The sequence below is a fragment of the Salvelinus alpinus genome, chromosome 5 (assembly GCF_045679555.1).
Source record: "Salvelinus alpinus chromosome 5, SLU_Salpinus.1, whole genome shotgun sequence".
Taxonomy (NCBI): domain Eukaryota; kingdom Metazoa; phylum Chordata; class Actinopteri; order Salmoniformes; family Salmonidae; genus Salvelinus; species Salvelinus alpinus.
In genome coordinates this window covers 63423033-63449353 of record NC_092090.1, presented here as the reverse complement: position 1 = coordinate 63449353, position 26321 = coordinate 63423033, and the positions used below count along the sequence as shown (strand labels likewise).

General features: G+C 44.2%; 1 protein-coding gene across 3 annotated transcripts; it reads right to left on the bottom strand.

The window, feature by feature from the left end:
- Positions 1–197: 197 nt before the first annotated feature.
- Positions 198–25801, bottom strand: LOC139576474 (rapamycin-insensitive companion of mTOR-like). 3 transcript variants are annotated; one of them, XM_071402629.1, is made up of 39 exons: positions 25669–25801; positions 25496–25543; positions 23681–23778; positions 21024–21088; positions 20675–20806; positions 19782–19845; positions 16669–16795; positions 16403–16572; positions 15543–15610; positions 15358–15425; positions 15006–15088; positions 14799–14886; positions 14576–14666; positions 14263–14329; positions 14070–14150; positions 13754–13854; positions 13478–13643; positions 13271–13372; positions 13116–13162; positions 12886–13021; positions 12513–12712; positions 12134–12260; positions 11831–11995; positions 11624–11700; positions 11421–11499; positions 10751–10860; positions 10356–10443; positions 10181–10273; positions 9789–9895; positions 9478–9707; positions 6618–7662; positions 6106–6273; positions 5770–5838; positions 4184–4443; positions 3837–4055; positions 3577–3726; positions 3280–3403; positions 2178–2316; positions 198–1835 (listed from the first exon to the last, which is right to left on the bottom strand). In XM_071402629.1, exons 1-39 carry the CDS (start codon positions 25715–25717, stop codon positions 1755–1757), a joined length of 5382 nt encoding a protein of 1793 aa, XP_071258730.1. In that variant the 5' UTR covers positions 25718–25801; the 3' UTR covers positions 198–1754. The 3 variants fall into 3 exon arrangements, with proteins under 3 accessions (XP_071258730.1, XP_071258731.1, XP_071258732.1); XM_071402630.1 differs by lacking the exon at positions 5770–5838; XM_071402631.1 differs by lacking the exons at positions 5770–5838; positions 6106–6273.
- Positions 25802–26321: the final 520 nt, after the last annotated feature.

Sequence of the window (26321 nt, the reverse complement as noted above, 5' to 3'; positions counted from 1 at the left end):
AACCATGAAGGTCTAGCGAACCTACTGGTTCCAAGTGGGAAAAGCATCTACTTTATTTTTTGATAGAAATAACACCATTTTTATTTGTCACATGAGCCGAATACAACAGTATACCTTACCGTGAAAGCTGATTAAAAATGCATAATACCAACTATCAACAGGCTGTTATAGACAAATAAAAACAGACTATCACTCAGTTTGTGTAGTTCAAGATTTGTTTTTTTTATTAACAATGTATCCCTTTAATAAGATCGTATGCTTCTTTAGGTCAGCAATGCCCCAAAACACACTGTACACATTATACAAGGGAAACCACGATTCAAGCAAAAAACACAACGAAAAAAAGAATCATTAAATTATAATACAGTCTCAAGGAAAAAAAATATAAATAACTCTTCTCATCTCAGTCACTCTGCTATGGTACAGATATAATAAATAGATCTGACATCCCTCAGCAGACCTATAAATCACACTAGGAGTCCACTTGTGTAGCAGCATAATAGCAAAACTAACCAATAGAAACAGAAACCTGTTCCCATGGAAACCTTACAGCAATCCATAAATGATCACGTCACCCTGTCCTCTCATCTCAGCTAATGATAGACAGCAATATCTGCATTGTGAAAACAACTTAGGGACAATTACTTTCCCCAGTTTGCAAACAAGTGATGGCAACCTATTATGATTTAAGACAATGAAACTATTAGAAGCATTTGGAAGAAATAAATTAACACTTTTCAGAAACAGTGACAATGATCTAATATTACAGTTTTGACATGCCGTTTGTACATGCAGTGAGAGTGAAGCACGGAGGTAGGGTTTCTGACAACCTCCATAAAAAGAACCAATGAAAAGGTGAGAACCCGGCTGTTGCCACTGTCAGAGGCAGTGTCCTTCCAAACCAGGGTCAGAGATAGAGGAATACAGAAAGGATGACAGACAGCAAGCCACTGCAGTTATGTTCCATGTGTCCAGATGGGAAAAGAGTGTGATGGTTAAAATAAAAAATAAAACATTTAAACCACTACTGATGTTTGATTGTCTGACAGTCTATAGACAAATAGAAAAATGGTTGTTTAAACAAGAATGAGTCTTTTGATCATAAGCAGAGTTGGAAATAATAAACTTATGAGATCACAGCACAACCATCTCTAGCAGAAACAAACTGAGGGTATGACTATGAGGGAGGCTTCTAGAACATTCTGTAGTGTTTCCATTATGAGGGAGAAGAGGATGAGTCCAGCACTGACTAGGATGGACTGAACATGCCCTTTTCATATCAGCATACACCAGCGCAAGATCACATTTTTCAAGACTTAGTCATATTTCATCCAGCTTATGTTTAGGTTAAGTGTGATGTGTTAAGTAGTTGATGTGTCATGTCTGTTGGGCAGGCTTGTACATCCATCTGAAAACAGCATTTGGTAAAACTACTCCCCCTGTTGGCCATAGGCAGGAACAAAACTAGACATGTCAGGTTTTTTTTGTTCAGACAGTCCGTCTCCTCTTTCTCAAGCAACCGGAGGGAGACAACCCTTTCACACTCATTCTTTAACATCCATGATCCCTTCCTTCTCTCACCCATGCTCCCTCCATCTTGAACTTCAGCAAAACTTCCCCTCTTCTCTTTTGTCCTTTCTCCCCTATTCTCTCCATCCCTCCCTTTTTTCACTATGTTGCGCTCTGTATCTCTATGTGAGGGTTGGAGGGAAAGCAGCGTCTCAACAGGGAGGGGAGGACAGAGACGAGGAAAGTCAGAACTTCGTGGGAGGGTCTACATCCACTCCGACGGGCTTTGGTGGCTTCGAGAGGATCGCTTCTGCTTCCTCGTACATCTGAGGGGACAGGATGTGACATGAGGTCAGAGGTCGCAGGAGATGACTGTCATATTTCTGTTGTAACCACTAACGTAAATCGGAAGTGTAGGGGCTGAGGAGCATCGGTCTCCTCTCCCTGCCAATCAACCCATCACCCATACATCCTAACTACTAGAGAAGATCTGAAAGGATGTATAAGCAATATGGCAAAAACAAATCGACCTAGCCTAACAAAGACGTGGAGCTATTACCATAAACCCATCTAATTCTTCCAGATCTACATAAGTAACTAGAGAGAGGGGCTAGGAGTGAATTTGGGACTGGGGAGAAATGGAGAGACCGTATAGAAGAGGACCTTACCGGTATGAAGTGTACGTCCTGAAAGAGTTCCTGTATGAAGCGTCGAGAGGGCAGGCGGAACATACAATGGGCCAGCAGGTGAGACACCTCAGAGTACAAACAGATATCATCAAACGCATAGGGAAACTTCTCTTTTATCCTGGAGAGGCAGAGAAAGCAGACACCATTAAAGCTCCAATGCAGCCATTTTTTTTGTATCTTAATATCAAAATAATTTCTGGGTAAGAATTAAGTACCTTTCAGTGAATGTTTCCAATTAAAATGGTCAAAAATAAAAACAAATACCTTCATAGCAAAGGGCAATTTCTCAAGCAAGAACTCTGCTAGGACTATCTGGGAGTGGAAATCTGAAAATTTGCTATGGATGCGGTAAAGAGGTCAATGGAACTCGACCAAAACAATGGAAATGCCATGGAAACGCCTGGGGGGAAAGATCCTGAATCTCCTCACTGCCCCTCAGCAAAATTAGCCTATATTTAGGCTACTGTTTATATGTGCATTTCACACACTGTTTTTTAAAATAACCTATTTTAATTGTTTTAAAATCGGTGTAAAGCTTGTATGGATGTCAATACCAATACATTTTCATGTCATCGTCACCAACCAACTGCATTACAGTTAAAAATGACTAACATTAACGATTTCTCCATGCTAGCTACGCTACCAGCTTATAAGAACACGAGTTAGCATTTAGCAGTCACTTCTTCTAAACCTGACATGGGACTACTTCTAAATGTTATGCAGCAAAAACAGCCAAATATATCCAAATTGGACTTTATTAACCACATTGTGTGCCTGTTACAATGCATCAACCATGACGGATTTGACGAATATCCACTTAGATTTGTTGAATGTGGGCCAATCAGCATTCTTCTATCCCCCCAGTCTGCGTTCCATTGACCTCTTTACCACATCTATTGGCTCTTATAACTCTTTCTTATTGGTCTATTAACTAATTTACCGCATGATGATGTCACCATGGAAGGCCATTATCATAATTCTCACAATTTCACTCCAACCTCAGTGTGGAACTGTATATAAAACACAGTAAAATATGTGTTGGGGGAGGGGGTTTAATTGTGTGTGTGTGTGTGTGTCTTACGTCAGTAGTCCTGTCTCGTGGCCCTTGGTTCCTACAGAAGAGCTGAGGTTGATGACGAGGCGAAGCACCTCCTTCCTCAGCAGGACCCGACAGGCCGGGCCGTCTTCAGATATTGCCTTGCCACCTGACGGACATACACAACAGCCTATCAGAGCTCACTCACACAACCTGACCAAATCAGACATTTTGATCGGAATTAGAATGCTTAACAAAGGTGTACATATGCAGTCTGTGCGTGTGCTGCAGACAGCCTCCTGAGACTGCAGTGTGTGTGTGTGTGTGTGTGTGTGTGCATACCTAGCACTATGTCAGCAGGAGTAGGTGTGCTGCAGACGGATCCCTGTGACACAGCAGCGTCGCTGCAGCCGGAGACGCCAGAGAACTTGGACTGAGGCATCACCTCCAGACGATGGCTGGTCTGACTCGACCACGGAAAGTCTATGTAGTCTATGAAAAGAGAGATGGGGCGGGGGGGGGGGGGGGGGGCAACCATTACCCTGAGTGTGAATGTGTGTGCGTGTGTACTCAGAGTAGTCGGTGTGTGTGTGATTTCTCACCAGTGCGTGTGTGTGCGTTGTTGATCTGAGGCTGTGTGGGGTAGCCCAGTACAGTAGCTCCTACGCAGTAGAGACAGTTGTCGTCAGTGTGTTCCTGTAGACCCGTCTCCTCTGGACCCAGGATATGGTTCTGGTTGTTCTCTCTGCTGGCCATCAGCTCTGAGATACTGAACTGCTGCTTCAGCAGTGGGATAGGAGGATAGGGACGATCACCGTCACCTACAGTACACAGGGCATAGAACACGCAGTCACACCTACTGGAACTGGAAGTAAACCATCTCTATCATTCACGTTAAACTATCATCACTATCCCACCCATCTCTCAATCTCTCCCTCTCCTTCCTTACCGTCTGAGTCTCCAAAGTAGAAAGGACACTTCTCGCCGGCGGGCGGGCTAGTCCTCTGTTGGAAATAGGGCGTGTCTCGGATGTAGAACATGTCGTTGATGTCCATGGGCAGCGCCAGGCCCACGTAGTCGTCGTTACAGCCGTAGGCGGCGCTGGACACCATGGAGCGCACCGACGAGCAACGCTGCAGAGTGATCTGGTTGATGGGGCTCAGCAGATCCTCCTTGTCCAGAGACGCAAAGCTCAACGCCTTCAGAAACCTGCCGGGCGGAGGGAGACGGGTGAGAGAGAGGGGTGACAAGAGGGCGAGGGGAGCGAGGGCAGACACAGTTAGACGTAGCTATATGGCGAGAGAAGTAGAGAGAGAATGAAAAACTCTGACAAAGAGAGAAACACACAAAAACACATGGAAGTGTGGGGCTCCTAATCCACACCACAACTACGCAGTGCCATCTATAAAAACAGCAGGGTTCATCTGCTTGGATCTATAAAAGGGAATCTAGCCTCCTAGTCTTATCAATATACTCCAAAACAAAACTGTGGGAAGGACAGTCAACACTAAGAAATACCTATGAAACTGTGTTGCGTAAGCAGAAACTCTGAGTAGTAGGGATGTGACAATTGGAAAAAATGTCTTAACATTTGAACTGCAAATCGGTTTTTTTCGATAAGAAAAATGAATACAATTCCACAGGAATTCACAACGCTGCTGCCAGGAACGGTTTGGGTCTCACGGTACGTCCCATTCAGATGGTTAAGCATTGCACCTGTACTACCATTACTGTACCCCAATTCCACCTAGCAACGTTTGCATTTCCTTCTCATTTAACTTATCAAAGTATTGCCATACAGGACTTCGCTGCTGTCGCTTGCCTTTGCCATTTTTCCAACTGTTAACGATGATGACGTAGCGTTGGAGCGTCAAACACCAAAATGACTGATTCCTCGACTCCTTGCACATCGACTGCCGGTGTCAACTTCCATTTATGTGCGTCAAGATTCGATTCCGCCAGGAATTGGCTCCTAAGATTCAGTATTTTTGGAACGGAGGACACTTGATTATTTGCCGTACTTCCGAGAAAACAAACACTTGCATCTTTCACAGCGAGAGAGAGGACAGAGTGTGGAGGGGCACAGTATAGGCAGGTCAGCCACTAGGCAGAGTCAAACCGTGCACTAGGCCGATCTATCGGCAATCAAAAACTCTCTCGCAATGGAATGCTGTATCTCGCAATTTCTTGGCTTGCAATTTCAGTAAAGCACGGTATATCATCAATGAATAGGCTAGGATATTGAGATGCAACACCTCTCTCTCACAGTATCTGCGCATGTGCACGGGTTCACTTCACGCTGTTCACAGAGTGGTAGCCAGGTCACCAAAACAGTGGAGAAGTTGAGCCTCGATCGTCGACGCCCTTAGTTGCGGAAATTGACCCACTATGTCGTTTACTTCCTGCATCTACTTTCTGTATCGTTTTTTTGGTTAGTGATTTTTCTTAACATTAAGCATTTAAGGACACCAATTTCAACACAGGAGGGAAACTGCTCTACAAAAAAAAAAATGGAGGCTAGGTTGGTCCACCCACCAAGGCATAGAGACGGACATCCTGCGGAGTGGCTGGACAGCTGGACAGCTGACCCTCTTAGCAGACAACCTGAGAGATCACCAGCGCATACACACACATACACACACACACAGCTGTTACTGCTCTGAACCAAAAGAGAGACACACCGTTGCTGCTAAAGATGACTAATAACCCAGAGATACAACACACAAGCACACAGAGCCATTACCTCTAAACACACACACGCGCCACCATTACAGCTAGAGACTACAGCTAACCCTCAGACAAGCTGACAGACCAGCACATCCAGGTATCTAAAGGGGGAAGAGGTGGACACTACTGGAGTGGTCCACCCACCGAGGGACGTAGGCTCTGGATGGCCTGCGGTGGGCATCAGAGGGGCGGGGGGCTGGACAGCTCACTCTCTTAGCAGACAACCTGAGGTACTCCACCTCAGTCTGCTTCTCTCTGTCTACCGACCAAGACTGGGCTGTGGGGAAGAACCCTTCAGGGGCCCAAGCTGAGCTAGAAAGAACAGAGAGTTCAATGACCTCACAAACCAGCACACAACACACACCCACAATAAAAGACAAACAGATTAAAAGGAGAGTGGAGAATGATTAGACAGAGCAGTAGAACATTGATATGACCAGTCACAGACAGACAGACACAAGGACCTATGACTGAGAAAAGCATGAGCAATGGCAGCCATGACGGGGAGTGAAAACCCACCAGAAGTTGTCCTTACTTGTGTGAGTTCGAGTGTGAATATAGGTGTGCGTTTGTACGTGCATATTGCATTTCCCATATATGTGTGCGTTTGTGTGCAGTGTTCAGATACCTTATGTGTAGCGTGCGACGTAACTTACCTGCGGGGCGTTAGCCTCGAGTCCAGACTACCGGTCTTCATAGTGATAGTGTCAGTGAAGAGCACGTCTTTAGCGGGCGACGCTAACGACTCACTATGAGACAGAGACGGGTGGATCCTCTGCTGCTGCAGCCTCTTCAGAGTAGCATAGCCTAGTGCATCCCGCGGGCTGGTGTACATGAAACTGCAGTCTGCAAGGCTCTTAATGGCCGCCACCGAGGGAGACTTGAGGCTCTGGGCTCTGCGGGGGAGGGTGTGTGAGGAACCAGGGGGGACCAGGGAGACAGAGCTAGACTTGGAGAGAGGCAGGTGGTTGGTGTGGGCCTGGGTTGGGGCGAGGGTGTACAGCGTTTTGACCGTCTTAGCCGAGACCACTGTGTTGAGGCTGACACAGTCCGACGAGTCTGGCTCGGGATGCTCAGGGTTTCCCACAGTCTCGCGGGAGGGGCTGGAGCTCATGGAGCTGATGCCGCTTGTGGTGGTGTCTGTGTTGAAGCTCTGACTGCGGCTTTTAAACTGAGTCCCTCCCCCATCTCCTCCCGCTAGACGTTCCCGGCTACTCTGCTCCCTGGACGGGGGCTCTCCAGGACCCCCCGGCCCAGACCCCCCTCCACCAGCCCGGGATAGCCTCCCCTCTCCCAGCTGCTCCTCAGATCCCCCCACAGAGTCCCTGATCCCCACAAAGGAGGTTTCCAGGCTGACTGTGGGACTCTTGGGCATGCCTCTCACATTGAACACAGACGTAAACACATCGCCTTGCGACGAGGAGTAGATCGAGGGCTCCGTTACCGTCCTGTTCCTCCTCAGCCCTCCCAGTTTGGGCTCGGTGGGGGTGCGGCTGCCCCCCATTGACTTGGGGTCGCTGGTGGAGCGCAACTTCTTGCTGGGGAGCGAGAGGGAGTTGAGAAAGCGGTTGCGTACAAAACGGGTGGAGGCCAGGATGGTGAAGGGGCTGCGGTCCTTCATGGGTTTGGAACGCAGGTAGAGGGAGGCGTCGTCTGATTGGTCCAACATCTCAGACTTGTCATCATCCAGGATGTACATGTCTAAATACACACACACACACGTGACAAACATTACACAACATACAGTACCAGTCAAAAGTTGACACACCTACTCATTCAAGGGGTTTTCTATTTGTACTTTTTTATACGTTGTAGAATAGTAGAAGACATCAAACTATGAAATAGCACATATGGAATCATGTAGAAACCAAACAATTGTTAAAGATTCTTCAAAGTAGCCACCCTTTGCCTTGATGACAGCTTTGCACACTCTTGGCATTCTCTCAACCAGCTTCACCTGGAATGCTTTTTCCAACAGTCTAGAAGGAGTTCCTATATGCAGAGCACTTGTTGGCTGCTTTTCCCTCACTCTGCAGTCCAACTCATCTCAAACCATCTCAATTGGATTGAGGTCAGGTGATTGTGGAGGCTAGGTCATCTGATGCAGCACTCCATCACTCTCCTTCTTGGTCAAATAGCCCTCATACAGCCTGGAGGTGTGTTTGGGGTCATTGTGATAGTGGGACTAAGCGCAAACCAGCAAACCAGATGGGATGGCGTATCGCTGCAGAATTCTGTGGTAGACATACTGGTTAAGTGTGCCTTGAATTCGAAATACATCACTAACAGTGTCATCAGCAAAGCACCACACCACCTCCTCCATGCTTCACAGTGGGAGCCACACATGCAGAGATCATCCGTTCACCTACCATGCGTCTCACAAAGGCACAGCGGTTGGAACCAAAAATCTCAAATTTGGACTCAGACCAAAGGACAGATATCCACCGGTCTAATGTAAATTTCTCATGTTTTTTGTCCCAAGTAAGTCTCTTCTTCTTATTGGTATCCTTTAGTAGTGGTATCTTCGCAACAACTCAAGCACGAAGGCCTGATTCACACAGTCTCCTCTGAAAAGTTGATGATATGTGTCTGTTACTTGAACTCTGAAGCAGTTATTTGGGCTGCAATTTCTGAGGCTGGTAACTCTACTGAATGTATCCGCTGCAGCAGAGGTAACTCCTGGTCTTCCTTTCATGTGGCGGTCCTCATGAGAGCCAGTTTCATCATAGTGCTTGATGGTTTTTAGCGACTGCACTTTAAGAAACTTTCAAAGTTCTTAACATTTTCCGTATTGACTGACCTTCATGTCTTAAAGTAATGATGGACTGTCGTTTCTCTTTGCTTATTTGAGCTGTTCTTGCCATAATATGGACTTTTACCAAATAGGGCTCTTCTGTATACGCCCCTACCTTGTCACAGCACAACTGATTGGCTCAAATGCATTAAGAAAAAAAGAAATTCCACAAATTAACTTAAAGCACACCTGTAGATTGAAATGCATTCCAGGTGACAACCTCAAAGCTGGTTGAGAGAATGGCAAGAGGGTGCAAAGCGTGGCTATTTGAAGAATCACAAATATATTTTCATTTGTTTAACACTTTTTTGGTTACTACATGATTCCATATGTGCTATTTCATAGTGTTGATGTCTTCACTATAATTCTACAATATAGAAAATAGTAAAAAATAAAATAAAAAAAGGTGCTCAAAAACATCTGACCGGTAGTGTACAGTATGTGAGAATTCTGTTAATTCTACAATGTAGGAAAAAATAAAACTAAAGAAAAGCCCTTGAATGAGTAGATGTGTCCAAACTTTTGACTGGTACTGTACATGACAGAAAATACACACAAAACAAACAATTATTCCCTGCTTAAAAACACCTACAGAAGCTACATATATCCATAATAAATACAAATCGAATGAAAAAATAAAAATAGGAAAGAAAGTGCTACTGAGGATGTGCTTAACAGAAACGGTCTTTTTTGCCTGGTGAAGAGTTTCATGGTTAACTCACTGGGTTGAGACTCGCTCTCGCTATTGTGCCGGGAGCTGGTGGACTCGGAGTTGAGACTGAGCGTGCTCGGTACGGAGGAAAGTTCAGAGGTCATCGGTTTGTCCACCTCGTCTGGGGTGACGGGCCACAGTGTCTGGCGACTGTGTCTGACTGTGTCCCAGCCATACTGTTTCAACACTTCACAGCCCTGCCGCGTCTTGGAGATCACGCCAACGACGTACACGCACGTTCTGGAGGGAGAGAAAACAGACATGAGACTGTTGGCGAGACATCAGGTTCATCTCTGTGTGTGCGTGTGTGTGTGTCCTTACCCCCGTACGGACAGGACCTCACAGTGTTGTGCCAAGGCCAGGATGTCAGGGATGACGTTCTCCTCCTGAAGCAGGTTCAGACCCCAGTTTGATGACCCAATGTTACCCTGGAAACAAGACATACATTCACTATCATTAACACAACAGACCCTGGGAACCACAGTCGGAACCAATGTCAGAGCACTGGAGGACGCAGACTGTCTATATTTGTAAGTCGCTCTGGATAAGAGCGTCTGCTAAATGACTTAAATGTAAATGTATAGCGTCTACCCAAGAGAAAATAAAGACCATTATGAACCAATGGTGTTTGTTTTTTCTTTACTGTAACTGACAACACGTGTACTTATCATACAACGTTGTGATTTATGTGCCGAGTGGTTAGGGGGACTGACCAGAGCCCAGAGGGCTGCCTTCAGCTGTTTGATGCCCTCCCAGGTGTCCAGCATCGGGGAGCGAACCGTGTAGCTGAGGTCAGGGACCACGCTCTGGAGAGTGTGAGACAGTCGGTAAGACACCAAAACCCATAGGTTCTTCACATTAAGAAAGACCTTTGTAAAGCAGAGTTACCTGAGTCTCTAGTAGGTGGCAGCCTGTCTTATCATGGACTAGCTGACCATACAAGTGCACAGGAAGATAAACATTTGGTCTCTGTAACCTAGAGACAAAACACACAAAGACAATATACTCATGTTCAACAACTGAGAAAAATAAATACAGTTGGCTCAAGATCACAGCCGATGGATTTTTGGTGGTGGAGAGCAACACGGTATGCAGGCTTTACAGTTGTTTTAGCCCAGCACAGCTTCCACTTATCTAAACAAGACTACGACGCGCCAAATCAGGCGAGTTAGTGCTGGGCCAGGACAAAGGTCTGCGCACGTGGCCTGCAACCCTCCAGGACCAGGGCTGGTGACCACTGGATCATGGCTAAATGTCCAGCTTAGTAAGGTAAGCAGTCTCACCTTTGGTTGCTGCGTCTGACGTAGTTGTCTCCGTCCACAGGTTTCCGGTATGTAGTTAACGCTTCATTCAACTGCTCCTCAATCAGATCTACATACTTCAGGTTGTACTCCTGTTCACCACAGTCACCACAGTTGGGGGGGGGGGGTGCAGAAAACGAATCATTAGTGGATTACATTTGTACTGATATTGAGAGTTTTAAACACAATCAATACAGTTAAAGTTGCACTACGCAGAAATCGCTCTGCCATTTCCTGGTTGCTAAATTTCAAATATTTTGCCAAATTTCAGTTTGTGACAAAATAAGCAAGTATAGTGTAGAGAATCATTATACCATCTAAACCGCTGTCAAATATATATTTTCCATAACCAACAATATTGTATTTTCAACTGTGTACAAAATCGAAAGTAAAAGATGCAAAAACTAAAAACTTTAGTTGAACAGATCTATCACTTCTAAGACTTGTTCTATAACACATTTCAATGTGAATTTGGTCGGGTCACCCCAAAAATTATATTGCAGCTTTAAATGCCATTTGATTTGAAAATCTGTCTTTATGTTCTTGTTTTTTTTACTATCTGTGAATGATTGTTTTGTACTGTGTTTTGTGTGGACCAATGGAAGAGTAGCAGTTGCAGCTAATGGTGAAATTAATGAACGAGCAGGCTTACCTTTTGCCATCTGTCCAACTGTTTGCTGACATAGCCCCTCTCATTGAGGTAGGAGAAGCCCTTAGGAATAGACAGAAACCTGCACAAAGGACTCTGGTTTTTAGAGGTGGAACATAACCTCTCAGCACACCTGTGTGTCTGTGTATTCATTTGTGTGTGTGTGTGTGTGTGTGTGTGTGTGTGTGTGTGTGTGTCAGACTGACCTGAGGAGCAGCAGAAGGCCCTTGTCTCCCAGGTGGGTCAGAGCCGGTTTGAGTTGGATCAGAGCATGGAGGTTAGCCTGGGGCGACACAATAAAACATCATGGAGCCGTTAGGGACAACACAATATAACATCCACTCCATACACCCTCGTTCTTACATTCCCCAGCCCATCGTCAGCCCTCTCCAACATATTCAGCACTCTCCCACCTTGTCCTCGCAGGCCTCGTCCAGTATGTCCAGGGCTTCCATGGAGACCGCCTTGCTGTGGTCGTGCAGCTGGGTGACCAGCAGCTCCATGCCCCAGTTACTGAAGAACTCCACCCCTGCCCTCAGCAACACACGCAGGTGCTTGGTGGCATACAGCCTGCACGTCTGTGTATTGACACAGAGGGTGGAAAAGAGGTTGTTCAGGATCAGTATTGTTTCAGCAACAACCTATCCATCATCACCCACATTGAAGCCCGTGCATCTATTCATTCATCCATCCCTCCCGCCTGGGTAAAGCCTTACATCAGTGGCAGCAGTGAGGATCTTGGAGAGGATGACTCTGGCCAGTCCATCTGTGCTGTAGTCCAGAGTAGACACAGCCAGCTTCAACACAGCATCCTGATTCTTCACAGAGCACAGGTTCAGCAGACTGAGGAGGAGAACACGCACGGAATCAGGCAGTTGTCTGAGCTGTGTCTCAACTGGAACTCTATTCCCCAAAACCTAGACATTCAGTAGGAACCCAGTCCAAACAATGGATTTTTGGCACTCAATAGCCTACTGCCTACTTTGACTCATCTGGCCAATAAAAATGGAGCTGCTGTTATTTCAACCAATCAGTGTTTTCCTCCTATTCAAGTTCACGCTGACAATTTTTAAAGGGGCAATAGTCCAGACTGACCTCTGAAAGAGGCCGCACTTCTCCAGCAGTTTAACCCCGTGTGGGTGGGCCGAGAGGGTCCCCAGGAACAAGAAGTAGTGCTGGCTGAGGGTGGTGAGCAGCCCGTTGCTCTGGAGACAGCGGTCAGGCTTCAGACCAGAGGACAAGGAGAGCCAGGCCACCATGTCCTTCACCAGCTCCTCCAGGTACGCCTGGCCATCCTGCGAGAGGGGCGAGGTGGAGGGTGGACAAAAACCATGAGAAAAAAAAGCTATTGGTTTGGGGCTAGATCAATTTCAAAGCTACCTTTCTTTAAAAAGGTGACACCAAAAGAAAAATGTGTCCCACATAGAAGTTTCCTCTGCACCTTTATTTTTCTGCTCTATTTCCTCACCTCATCAGACTCTATGAGGAACTCAATGAACTGGCATCCCACCACAGTGAGCTGTCTGGCTTTAGGATGGTCCAGCTCCAGCCCTGCATACAGCTTACTGCTGGGCTTATAGAAGTACAGCAGTCTCCGCACAAACCTGGACCACACACACAGTTATAAAGGGGGACACCTTACCACAGTCAAGCTCAGTATTTCACTAGTTGTAGTAGTGAATGGAAGGTGGGTCTTACTTGTGCATCTGTTCATCTTTGTTGTTCCTGAGGTTAACGTTAGGCCACTGGGAGAGGAGAACCAAAACATATGAAATATGGCAATAGCAAATAAACCAACTGAAACACACTCCCAGTCAGTCTTCTACAAGTTTTATAATATTGCTATGACTGACCTTGAGGATAGTTGCGATGAGGAGCCAGTTCCAGTCAAGGTTCTGTTTGTGGTTAAGGATCTGACTGTCTCTCAGGTTCAACATCAGGGCTTCCTCCGTGTCCTACAACACACACGCAGCTTGCGTCACTGAATGTTGCTAAGGCTGGCTTTGGGGCTAGAGGTGAACAATTAACCTAGATGGCAAAGATGCCTGTGTGAGGCGTACCTTAATAGCATAGATGTCTCTGTGTACGCGTGTGTGTGTCTCTCTCCGGTGGTGTGCAGACACAGACTTGCGGACAATGTGGTCCAGATACAGACTATGGGGTTTGGGTCCTTGTTTCTTCTTGTCATGGAAACGCTTCAAGTGGTTGACTGCCGCACTCGCCCGTCTAAAAATACAGAAAAGGTGCCCAAAAAATAAAAATAAAATATCAGAGACGTGAAAAAGTGAGTGATTGCGTGCATGTGTGTGTGTGTGTGTGTGTGTGTGTACACTCACAGGCGTTTCTCCTTGGGGATGTCAAAAGAGGCAGCCATGTTGATAAGGGTGGGCAGACAGTGCAGGTGGTGACTGTGGGAGTGAGGGAGGATGGTGTTGGCCTAGCGATAAAAAGAGAGCGCGAGAGAGAACAGGTGAAAGAGAGAAAGTGAAGCAAACACATAACAAACCATTTATGCACAGCTGAATGAAGGCAACTACCAAGTACATACGTGTCCTCAAATAGAGCCACATCAACAGCAGAGCAGCACGCTCCTCAGAAGGAGCTACAGTAGCTATAAACGGTATATCAGAGAGTCATGTCCCTGTGTATTACCATGTGTAGCAGTTCTCCCAGTAGGATGGTGGCTCTCACTGATATCTGGTCCTCACTGCTGGTCACAACTTCTACCAGGCCCTACAGGGTGGAGAGAAAGAAGAGAAAAAGAAAGAACGAGCGAGAAATAATAAAATAATATCCATAACCCATGAAAAAAAAATCTAATGTTTGGGCGTTCCTGTCTCCTTACCTCTAGCAGGCAACTGGAGATGAAGGCAGCCAGTACCAAAGCCAGGTAGTTATCCATCAGGTCAGGCCTGAAAAACACAGCAGGACAAACAAGCAGACATTATAGCCACAGGAGAGATGGTGGTTGGATCTGAGAGGCACCCATATTCACAGTTTTTGTCAAGTGTGTAATAAAGGTGTAAAACTTGCTATTCTATATGTTCTAAATTGTAAATTCCTATGGGTAGAATGCATTTCCTACCTGGGAGCATAAAGCGATATTGATTAATTTATTTTAAAAATATATATTCATTATCTGTGGTGTCATGCGTTACCTGGACCTTGCTCGATGAGGCAGGAGGACTTTAGCCTCCGCAGCCACAAAGCCATCAGACAGTCTCCAGCTGTCCTGGCACCTACTGGGGTCTACAGGAGAACACACATCAACAAAATAAACTATTTAAACCTAGTAGTTTTTGAACGCATGTTTGATAAATGTTTATAACCAAGGAATTGGGGGGGGGGGGTAAAGAAATTAGAAACGCTAATATCACTCACCCACGCTGAGAAGTGCTTCCGTAAAGTCCTGGGTTACGATGGGGAGAGGTAGCCTAAATATCTCATACAATACCTCCATCAAACCTTTCTGCAGGGGGCAAGGAGAAAGGTCAGAGACACAACCAAATAGTGGTTCTCGAAGAACAGATCGAGAAGGCATACTTTTCATTATATTTATTTAAACAAATCTCATATTTCAGTACCCACCCTCACTTCCACATTTGGTATAGACAGCAGACCAATAAGGGATTGGATCCCAGAGTTCCCGGCCCTACAGAGGTTAATGATCCCTGGATCGCAGCGGAGACAGAGTCTACCATTAACACATTCATGACTTGGCAGCAAAAGTGAAGACAGAGAGCAAACAATGCGATACTAGCTTAAAAAGGGAATCTACTCAGCATTCTCTTCAGAGGGGTATTTGAGCGTTGACCCATTCAAAGCTGCTGGCATTAAACAAATACTAACGGTACGTTTCTAGTCATGACCCACAATGCAAAGAGAACCAGCCGAGCCAAACTGAATGGAAAGCTGAAGAGAATGAGAGAAAGAGACTCACCAGACCAGGAGCGGAAGGCAGCTACTATAGCCATCCTGCTGGACAGGAAACGAGCATCGCGGTCCTCCCTGGTTACACACACACACACACACAACAGGATCACAATCTACACGACATAGGGACACACAACACACTAAACAGAACATTGGAACAGAGCCTCTGTTTACAACACACACACCACTTACTTGAGCTGGATCTCTGATGTGTCTGCATTGTGACGGTAGTGGAAGTCTGTGAAAGGTGCTAGGATTTGCTGAAAGAGCAGAACACAGGTTCATACACAGAACAACAAAACATTTCTCTATGTATTCACTATCAGCAAGGTTAAATAATGTCCCAATATCATGAGTGGATTTTTTTTCTCTCCTATTGCTGAGATTCCACTTAAATGTGACAAAACATTCAAGCATAGCAGCAATAGGCCAGATTTTTATTGAACGCTCTCACAATTTTTCCTGGTTGGACATTCCAAGTCAGAGGGGCACAGATATTTCTCCAAACAGATCACATACATTATCCGTATTCATCCATATGATCACATAAACCATATTATAATATTTGCATTCTTCTTCCATAAGCGTGTTAAGACTGAGTGGTTACTGGAGTGGTCATGCTGCAGGTATCAAGGAAGGGGGGGGGGGGTATCAGTTTACACACAGACAGGATGTGTTGGAGAGAGAGGCTTTAGAGGGCTGATGTAACTGATCACTGTAATCTCCCTGGGAAAGAGAAAAACAACCCAAGGGTGAATCCTCACTGGCATGGCTAGTGGCTGCTCTAAATAGTCTACACTGACCTCTCCTAGTCTCTGTTCCTCAGCCTGCACTCTGCACTTATGGGAAAGAACGGTACCGGTGAAAGCCAATTCCCAAGAGGCTTCCCATGAAAATAAGTAAGAACACACCATATTGCTTTTACCTATCCTGGAGACGAGGAGAGAAAGTCACCGCCGACTGACAAAGTGTGATGTGTGACTGGGAGTGTGTGAACCTCTAGTTTGATGCCTGTATGTACAAAGTGGCACGTGCATGGCGGCTGTGCGTACCTCCAGCTCCACATCATTGCGTACATATTGCCTGGTGTGTGGATGGTTGAGCAGGTGGAGGATGGTGGTGATCAGAGCCTCATTGATGCGGCTCAGCTGACAGTCGATCACACTCTTTAATATGGTGCTGAGACCCCCCCTATTGGCCACTACCTCTGGGTTCTTCAACGCTGCAGAGTATGGTTGACATAAAGACACAGTGTTATTACACAGCAACTATGTGTGTAACTTCAGGATGGTTCTCTCAGTGCCGAGGCTCCACACACCAAGTTCGCAGACGATGGCAATGGCAGCGCGCACCATGCGGTCCCTCTCCTGCAGCCCGTCTGTTCCCACGGCGATCAGAGAGTTGGTGACAGAACTGGGGAACAGTAGAGCGTTCACTGTGATCATCTAGAGACAACGAGAGAGAGAGAGAGAGAGAGAGAGGGAGAAAGAGATTGAGAGCAAAGGTTACAGCACTAATTTTGCACTTCAGTTTATTTTAGAAGCAACATTACAGCAAATAGGTCACACAGCATGAGTGCCACTTTCAGAAGGTGGTGGGTCTAATCTGTGTGCGAGTAGAGCAAGTCTTTAAAGACTAGGCCCTTCCTCCAAGACACTTTCTCCGGATTAATCTAATCAAGCTAAGCCACATTAACTGGCAAGGACACAGACCACCAGCTGGAAGAGGCTAGCTGGCTAACCAACCTGGGCTAAGTAGGCTACTGTCAATGTAGCTTAGTATACAGGTAGCTGCCAAAATAAAGGAAACACTGGAGTAAATTTGGGATACAAAGTATATTGAAAGAAGGTGCTTCCACACAGTTGCGGTTCCTGAGTTAAGCAATTAGCATCCTATCATGCTTAGGGTTATGCATAAAAATGCCCAGTTGCCCATTATTTTGGCTACCATGGGTAGAAGAGGAGATCTCAGTGACTTTGAAAGTGGGGTCTCAAAGGAGCATAAGAGGTTTAAAGGGTGTGTGTATGTCAGTCACCAGATCTCAACCCAATTTAGGGATGAGCATTTAAAATTATTTCAGTATTCAAATAATACCATGATATTTTCTCAGATATCCGGTAGGGATGGGCACGGTTATTCGAATATTCATAACTCAGAACGGACGTTAGTATTCCATTACTTGGGAGAGTATTCATTTTCTTTCGAAATGGAAAATAAAAAATAAATTAGGCCTATTTTAACAATGAAAAGGCTTTGTCTAAAATTCCTCTATGTGACACTGCTACATAGCCTACAAGGATAGACCACTACATTCAATATTTCCGTTTCACACGTGTAGCTTGTTGTCTGTCAATCAAAAGCGGAGCTACAGTCAGAGGCTCCATGTGTATAAAGTGAAGTGGGAGATTTCTAAACGATGCAAAATGGAATTAAAATTAGCTTCAATTAGCCTTACTACGTTAGCTAGCTAACTGGTTAACTTAGCTGGCTACTGTAACTAGCTAGCTTCTTTACAACGATTTGATGCGGTCATGACAGGCACTACCAGATGGTATGGTAGATAACTTATGGAACCTCAGACTGTAAAGCCGCTTTGATTGACAAACAATAAGGCGTGGTCAGAGACAGAATGTATTTTTTTTGGAGTGCACTCAAAACTTGTGTTAATAAAATGTATAAATGTAATGTTTGTATCACAACCGGCCATGATTGGGAGTCCCATAGGGCGGCGCACAATTGGCCCAGTGTCTTCCAGGTTAGGGTTCGGCCGTCATTGTAAATAAGAATGTGTTCTTAACCGACTTGCCTAGTTAAATAAAAAAGTATATTCTTGTAGGCTATGTAGCAATGTAACATTGAAATAAAATGATCTTTTACATTTACACATATAGTAAAAGTCACTAACAAGATCTAATTAGAAAGAACACACAAAGGGCCTTTATTACTGGAGATTACATGTGTAATCTACAGTGTAGAATTGAGATCATTATCTATAACATTTTTCTTAGCACATGCCCCCAAGTTTAGTCTCTATAGTAGAGAAACGCTTGTCACCTCTCAAACAGGGCCAATCAATAGGGCCAACTCACAAGTATTGGCTGTTAAGACACGGTTCCTCATCAACACTAAAAGCAAAATAATTTTGAAAACATTAACAAATGATTGCATCGACACAGACCGCAAACTGACTACACAAAGCTTAAGTAGGATACCGCAAAGGGAATCTGAGCGCTGTTCGCTAGAAGAGTCCGGTGTTTCAGCCGATGTAAAGGTGCCTTTCGTATTTCTTTGCAGCGCATACATAATTTCAGGTTTTCGAAATTGATAAAATCTCAAATCTAGTGCAAATGCATTTTAGAAGTATTGCCTCTATAGCTAATAATGGACACTCCATTCTTCATCGCGCAGTCTTCTAAACTCCAGACTCCATTTAATGCCAATATGTTTAGATTTATTTTTTATTATACTTATACGTGGATCATAATTACAGTCTATCAGGTTGCGTGATCCTCATAATGTTACGTGGGAAATACAACTAATGGGGTGCAGAATTAAACGTATATCACACTCGCACAAATGCGACCAGTTATTTTTCGTATTTGCATTTTATTTATTTATTTCACTAGCAAATGCGAGTGAACTGCTGGCACTTTAGAGCCCACTGAATGTCAATCTTATGTTCGCTAACGTTAGCTTGAAATAATTAGTGTTTAGCTTTCTACAACACACGGAGTCGAAAAGGGATTTGTCCATGTGTTTACGTACAGATGACGCAGCATCACAACAAACAGGAGGCGCAGACAAGGGATAGCTATGTCGAATAATGATGTATTAATCTCCATGTCCGTTGACACAAACTCCGTACATGTCTGTGTGTTGCAACTCGAGAATCGGGATGTTATATCTAGTCAGTGGATTTCTTTTTTTATTAAAATGTAAAAAATAAAAATAATTATACAAATCAGGCCCTGCTTTACTTTACTCATTTCTGCTTTACTTTTAACTCGATCTCGTATCTGCGTACATGGACAGAAAATTGCGTAGTTGGTAGGGAAAATTCGTGCATGTGGGCAGCAATAATTTATATTATAAACTGGGTGGTTCAAGCCCTGAATGCTGATTGGCTGACAGCCATGGTATATCAGACCATATACCACGGGTATGACAAAATATTTATTTTTACTGCTCTAATTATGTTGGTAACCAGTTTATAATAGCAATAAGGCACCTCTGGGGTTTGTGATATATGGCCAATATACAACGGCTAAGGGCAGTGTCCAGGCACTCTGTGTTGGGTCGTTCCCAAGAACATCCCTTAGCCATGGTATATTGGCCATATACCACACCTCCTCGGGACTTATTGCTTAATATACACATGATATTACAGAAAAAAAATATAAAGTTAGTGCAATATGAAGAAAGCAGACTTACCTTTCTGACCAGTCGGAGGGCCTGAGTCCTCTCCCCCTCATTGCTCTGCTGGATGTCAATGCACCTGATCAAAGCACACAGGGGGTATGACATCACAGCCCCGGTTCATATTACACCAGGTTATACATCATCATGCTATCCCTATGGAATAATAGTCCCCATGATTCTATGGTACCGCTGATGTAGTAACAACTTTGCAAGCAACAGACTACCACAGTAGTATCCTCGAGTGCAAAAACTTTTAACTCCCTTATTTTTATGAACTACATTGTTGTAAAATATGTTAAACATATGTAACATACAGGTAACTGTCAAAATAAAGGAAATACTTTAGTAAATGAGGGATACTAAGTATATGGAAAGCAGGTGCTTCTACTTAGGTGTGAATCCTGAGTTAATGAAGCAATTAAAACGTCCCATAATGCTTAGGGTCATATATAAAAATGCCCAGTTGCCCATTATTTTGGCTACCATGGCTAGAAGAGATCTCAGTGACTTTGAAAAGAGGGGTCTCAACAGAGCATACAGGTTTTAAAGGTTGTGTGTGTGTATTTGTCTCAGTCACCAGATCTCAACCCAATTCAGCACTTACGGGAGATTTTTGGAGCAGCGTCTAAGACAGCGTTGTCCACCACCATCAACAACAAAAACACCAAATTATGGAATCTCATGGAAGAACGGTGTCGCATCCCGCCAATATAGTTTCAGACACTTGTAGAATCTATGCCAAGGCACATTGAAGCTGTTCTTTCTCATGCTAGCCCAAAGCCCTACTAAGACACTTTATGTTGGTGTTTCCTTTATTTTGGCAGTTACCGGCATGCTAAATTGTACAAGATGAATCCAGTGTGTCCCTGCGCAGGTGTGGTGACGCGACAGAGTATCTCTCTCACCTGGCAATCAAGTAGTCCACCTGCAATCTGAGGACCTTTTGCAGCACGTTGCTGTCTCTGATGAGGTACCTCAGAACCCTCAGGCCTGCAGCACGGACCTCCTTGGCCTCATTCAGCAGGGCTAACCGCAGGCTAGGGAGGGACACAAAACACAGCTTAGATTGACACTAAATGGCAACGTACACTTACGGACACAGAATGGACACTCGCATAGCTTGGCCCCAAAAATTGGTTACAATGACCTATCACTAACTTGGATATGTTCCACAAACAATGGAAGTGTTTGGATAAAAGCGTCTGTTAAATAGCATTTAAAGTGTTCTAGGTTACACTATATGGGACTACTTACCAGATGATGATTTCTTCATATGTAAACCCAAACTTCTCCTCGCAGTGGCCAATGCTGATTAGCAGCTGAAACAGAGAAAGGATTGAACTTACAATCAGTTGACAGAGGATGCATTGGATCCTTTGGCTGTCCATAACAATACAGACCGAAGACATTTTGATATATAGCGAACATATGAATTGAGACAGAGACCCATATATTTGGGGTATGTACATTACATTTACAGTCATAAGGATTTTTTCCCTGATATTTAGTATGGCAACATTACAACAAGGACATGTTTATTACTTGTTCATAGCTTGTATGGCCATGGCATCTTTTGCACAGTGTGACAAACTGACAAAAGCTTCAATTCATAGTGTTTAATGCTTTAAATCAATGCGCTTAAACAGTTTGCTGTAGGGTTGAAAAGAAGCCACCGTTCACACTCCGTAAAACCCAGTGCAGGGTGGGAGCGGAGTGAGAGGGATAGGGAGTAGGTCAGTGTGTGAGGGAGTTTGGAATCAGCAGTGATGTCAGAGCCCAGGCAGGCAGGCGGGGGCGGAAAGGGGGGCACTGAACATGCTACAGGGGGATTAGGTCACCTCTCGCTGTCCTGGAATCCTTAAAAGGAGCTGCAGGCCTCAACACCACACTCACTCACTCTGTCCAGCGGTAAACCGAAAGTCAGGTGTATACACACAGCTCAGACCAACTGTATCTGGTAGCTGCCTTCACCTCTCTAATCTTATATAGGACAATAACACTTACACTAACCTATCAGGACAGGACATGCTAAGTTATAGTGGGGATGTCACAGGCTTGGAATACCAATGTTTCTCCTTTGACATGAACGTTTCAAAAAGTCACCATACAATTTGACTAAACATCTTCCACCAAACACCTGATTGTCGATAACCTCGCCGCAACTATCAGAATAATATCCTTGACATGGTGTGGCGCCTGGAGGGAAACTAAACCTGCAGATCTACTTGCTACAACCTTGGAAAACAGAGACCACATGCAACATCTCCAGTTTCAAAAGAACAACAATAACAACAATCTCTGGTTTCAAAGTCAGAGTGCTGTTGACGCACATGAGGTTACAGCTCTGCCCCATGGCCAGAGCTCCTATTACCATCACTGTCAGCATCACAATGACAAACTCAGCTAGGCCTGACTACAGGAGCTGAGGAACAGTGGGCCAAGGAGAGGTCAACGGCTACACATAGAAGAATATGTTCAGCAGACGCATCTCAATACTCTAAAGTTGCTTCCTAAATAAAAGCTAAATTAACCTAAATGAAGGTTGCATGTCATGTGATTTTGATCAGCCCTAGGTGGATATCAGCAGCCTAAAGTAGTTTCATCTCCTCTCCATCAGCACGGATTTGAAAAGCTAGGTGAAAGCAATAGTGTATATCTGCCAGTAATTAAATGTCACCTGACCAGTTGTATCACGTTGGTCAGGATGATGAAGTCACTAGGTGAAGATAGGTGAAATTTGACCCAACTAAGAGCTTGAATGCACAATGCAGCACCAGACACCTACACCAAACAAAACTTTGACAACTAAAGATGCAGCTATACACTGAGTGCACAAAACATTAAGGACACCTGTTCTTTCCATGACAGACTGACCAGGTGAATCCAGGTGAAAGCAATGATCCCTTATTGGTGTCACTTGTTAAAACCACTTCAAAATCAGTGTAGATGAGGGGGAGAAGACAGGATAAATAAGGATTTTTAAGCCTTGAGACAATTGAGACATGGATTGTGTGCCATTCATAGGGTGAATAGGCAAGACAAAAGATTTAAGTGCCTTTGAACAGGGTATGGTAGTATGTGCCAGGCGTACTGTCAAAAACCCAGCAGCGTTAGTTTTTCACGCTCAACAGTTTCCTGTGTGTATCAAGAATGGTCCACCACCCAAAGGACATCCAGCCAACTTGTCACAACTGTGGAAGGCATTTGGAGTCAACATGGGCCAGCATCCCTGTGGAATGCTTTCAACACCTTGTAGAGTCCATGCCCCGATGAATTGAGGCTGTTCTGAGGGCAAAAGGGGGTAGTGCAACTCAATATTAGGAAGGTGTCCTTAATGTTTTGTACACTCAGTGTATGTGTGTCATTAATAGGCCATACGATTAACAATATATGGATCTTCATGACCAGCTTCAGCAGACCAAACGCTTCCTCTGATTATCCACACACAAACATAAATCGTGATCTTACTAGTCCCATTTGTGCTTTTCATTAGTTTGATCTTATGTTAAAGGGACACTTTCAGATTTTGGCAATGAGGCCCTTTATCTACTTCCCCAGAGTCAGATGAAATCGTGGATACTATTGTGTCTTTAGCTAGCGCAATTGCTAACTAGCGTTAGTGCAATGATTGGACTTCCAGTCATTGCGCTAACGCTAGTTAGCAATTGCGCTACCTATATTAAAACACTTCAGTTTCTTCCCGATTACGAGTATCACTTGATCCGAATGTCAATTCACGGATACGATTACGGCCATGTCGGCACTTATAAGCTGTGACATTTTATTTGAGCTTTGACCCTAAACTATTACAGACAGTCCAACAATGTTACGTTGGGGCACAGCAAAGCTAAACCATGCACTTCAATAATGAGGGCAACTGCCATTGTCATCATTACATAAATCTGTAATACCTTTATGAAATTGTTCAGGTGGCCCAGTTTCCGCATGTTGGTGACGCCGTGTGGCTTGGCAACATTTTGAAGAATTTCACGCAAGTTGTCAGAGGGTTCTGTAAAAAAGAAGGGAGTTGAAATACTAACAAAACATCAAAGCTTTTTGATATTCCAGTAATACTGAACCAATGTACCTATATCGGTATCTAACATTAACTCGTTTTAGCTGGTCACACCAATGCACTGTGAACAGTAAACACACTCTGGACATCTAAATAGAAGGCATGTTTAGGCAGGGTCAAAAGTAGGAAGTTCCTTCTGTTTTTCACCTCATTCACCTCAACCATTACATGGTAGCTAAAAGATACATGCACATAAACACATCTAGCTACAGTATCTCATATAATTCCATTCCATCTGTGTCAGGCTGGGGCTGTTAATGATAATGTACCAGAGGAAAAGGGTGCTCAGGCAGTCACTCAACTAAGCTGCTTTGGATCCCAAACTGCAACCTATTCTATGGCACAGTGAAAATGTGATGCAATTTGACTTCCCACAGGTATATCCATGCTCTGCCCCCCGATTCAGAGGGGTTGGGTTAAATGCGGAAGACACATTTTGGTTGAATGCATTCAGTTGTTCAACTGACGAGGTACCCCCTTCCATCTCATGAAATACTGTGAGAGTAGAACTGATGTTAGTGAAGATACATAGTGCAACGTTTGAAGGCAGTTGTTTACAATTAACATTACATGCTCTATCCTTATTGAAAACATGATTGATGAACTCCTATTAATCTGTTTACACTCTGTCACAGGAGTGGAAGCAGCATCGGGAACAATTTGAGGGCATGGTTGTAGGATGCAAGTGATTGCATAGGGACATTACTGAGTCAGGGGCTTCTTTCACACGAAAAGTGAAACGCTGGCAGGGCAGGAGTTGACACACTGTGCTGGAAAAGCAATCAAAGTGTATTGACTTCTGGCTAGTAAATACTCATACTCAATGTCTATTTAACCATGAACTCGAGTTGTCAAAATGTGACGCCCACCGCCGGTTTCAGCTGGACGTTAGCTAGCAACTGAGTTGTGAACGACCTTCAAACAAACCTAGCGGCTGTATGATTGGCCGTGTTTACGTTAGCTAGCTACAATATTTTAATAACTTGCTAGCTTACCACATTACAATACTAGGAATGTAGCTAGCTATATAAAACTAGCGACACGGCCAAATAATTAACCAGCTAACTCAACCCAGTCATAACAAATACACTGTATAGGAAAGCGAGCTAATACTAGTCACTAATCAAAACAACACAGGAGCATTATCTTGCGTATGATAGCTAGGGCGTATTCATTACGGAAACTGTTTAAGAACCAAACAGAGCAAAACGAGCGTTTATTCGGCATATTCAGATAACGTTAGGTCCCTCCCCGTTTCGCTCCGTTTAATTAACGTTTTGCAACAAAATCGGCGTAATAAATACGCCCTGGGGTTTAATTAGTCCAAACAGTTGTGTTTTGCATCTAAAACGAGATTTTGTATTGGACAAAATCAGTTAGTTCCATCCCGGTATGGTTCAGTTTGCATCCGTTTAAGAACGTTTTTTAACATAATCAGCGTAAAACATACACCCTTGCTGACGTTACGCCTCTTTGGTGTTCCTTAAGATTCTGCAAGCTGGTTATCAAAGTATTCAACAACCAATAAGCAGTAGAATGTATTTTGAGACATTTTCCAGCCCCATCAACACCATATATTGCTGCAAACAGTAGCATCCATTTGTACAATAACCGCTTTCACTTCGTGTGAATACTTTCTGCTTAACGTTACCTCTGGTCAGATCGAGCGGTACGTTCTCTTCCCCACTGTCATTCCGACCTGTCAAAAATAGACAACGGGGACATTGTAAGGCAACACACCTGGGTCGTCAGAAACTAGAATAAATAGTCATTTACAATTTCAAGTTTATAAAGCTTATGTCGGGGTGAGTATTTCAAGCTTACCTCGCATCCGAAGACTTCGGATCGGACGTCCGCGGATGCTGACCGCCATGTTTCCAGGAACATACACAACCCCGGAAACTTCGTGAAATCTCGCGAGACAATATGGATTGGTTTATCGCGCATTGACTAGTACGAATGGTTTTAGGGAGAGGCAATAATAAGGACACTCTTGACTTGTAAAACGACTAACCTTAACCAAACCTTTAACCCTGATCGTAACCTAATTTGAACCAATTCTGAAATTAAATATCGGTTTGCAGGTCAGGAGTGTCTTTATATAGCCTTTTTCCGGTCTGAGAGCATATTTTAATATAAAGACACCAACTAAAATACACAGCAAATGTTTCACATGCTGAGAGAGAAATTTTTCTTAAACACATACATTTACATTGCAACCCATTCATTCAAATTGAATAAACACAACAACAATAGTAGTCAAGGCACATTTATCTGTAATTCTTTCAACACAATCAAATTACACGTTTGAAGTACATTGTTTTTTCACCAGAAATAAACACATAGTACCAGGTCTACACCTGTGGTATTCGGCGCATGTGACTAATACAATTTGATTTGATGAAGCTGTCATTTTCTTTTTTTTTAATTTAACCTTTACTTAACTAGGCAAATCAGTTAAGAACAAATTATTATTT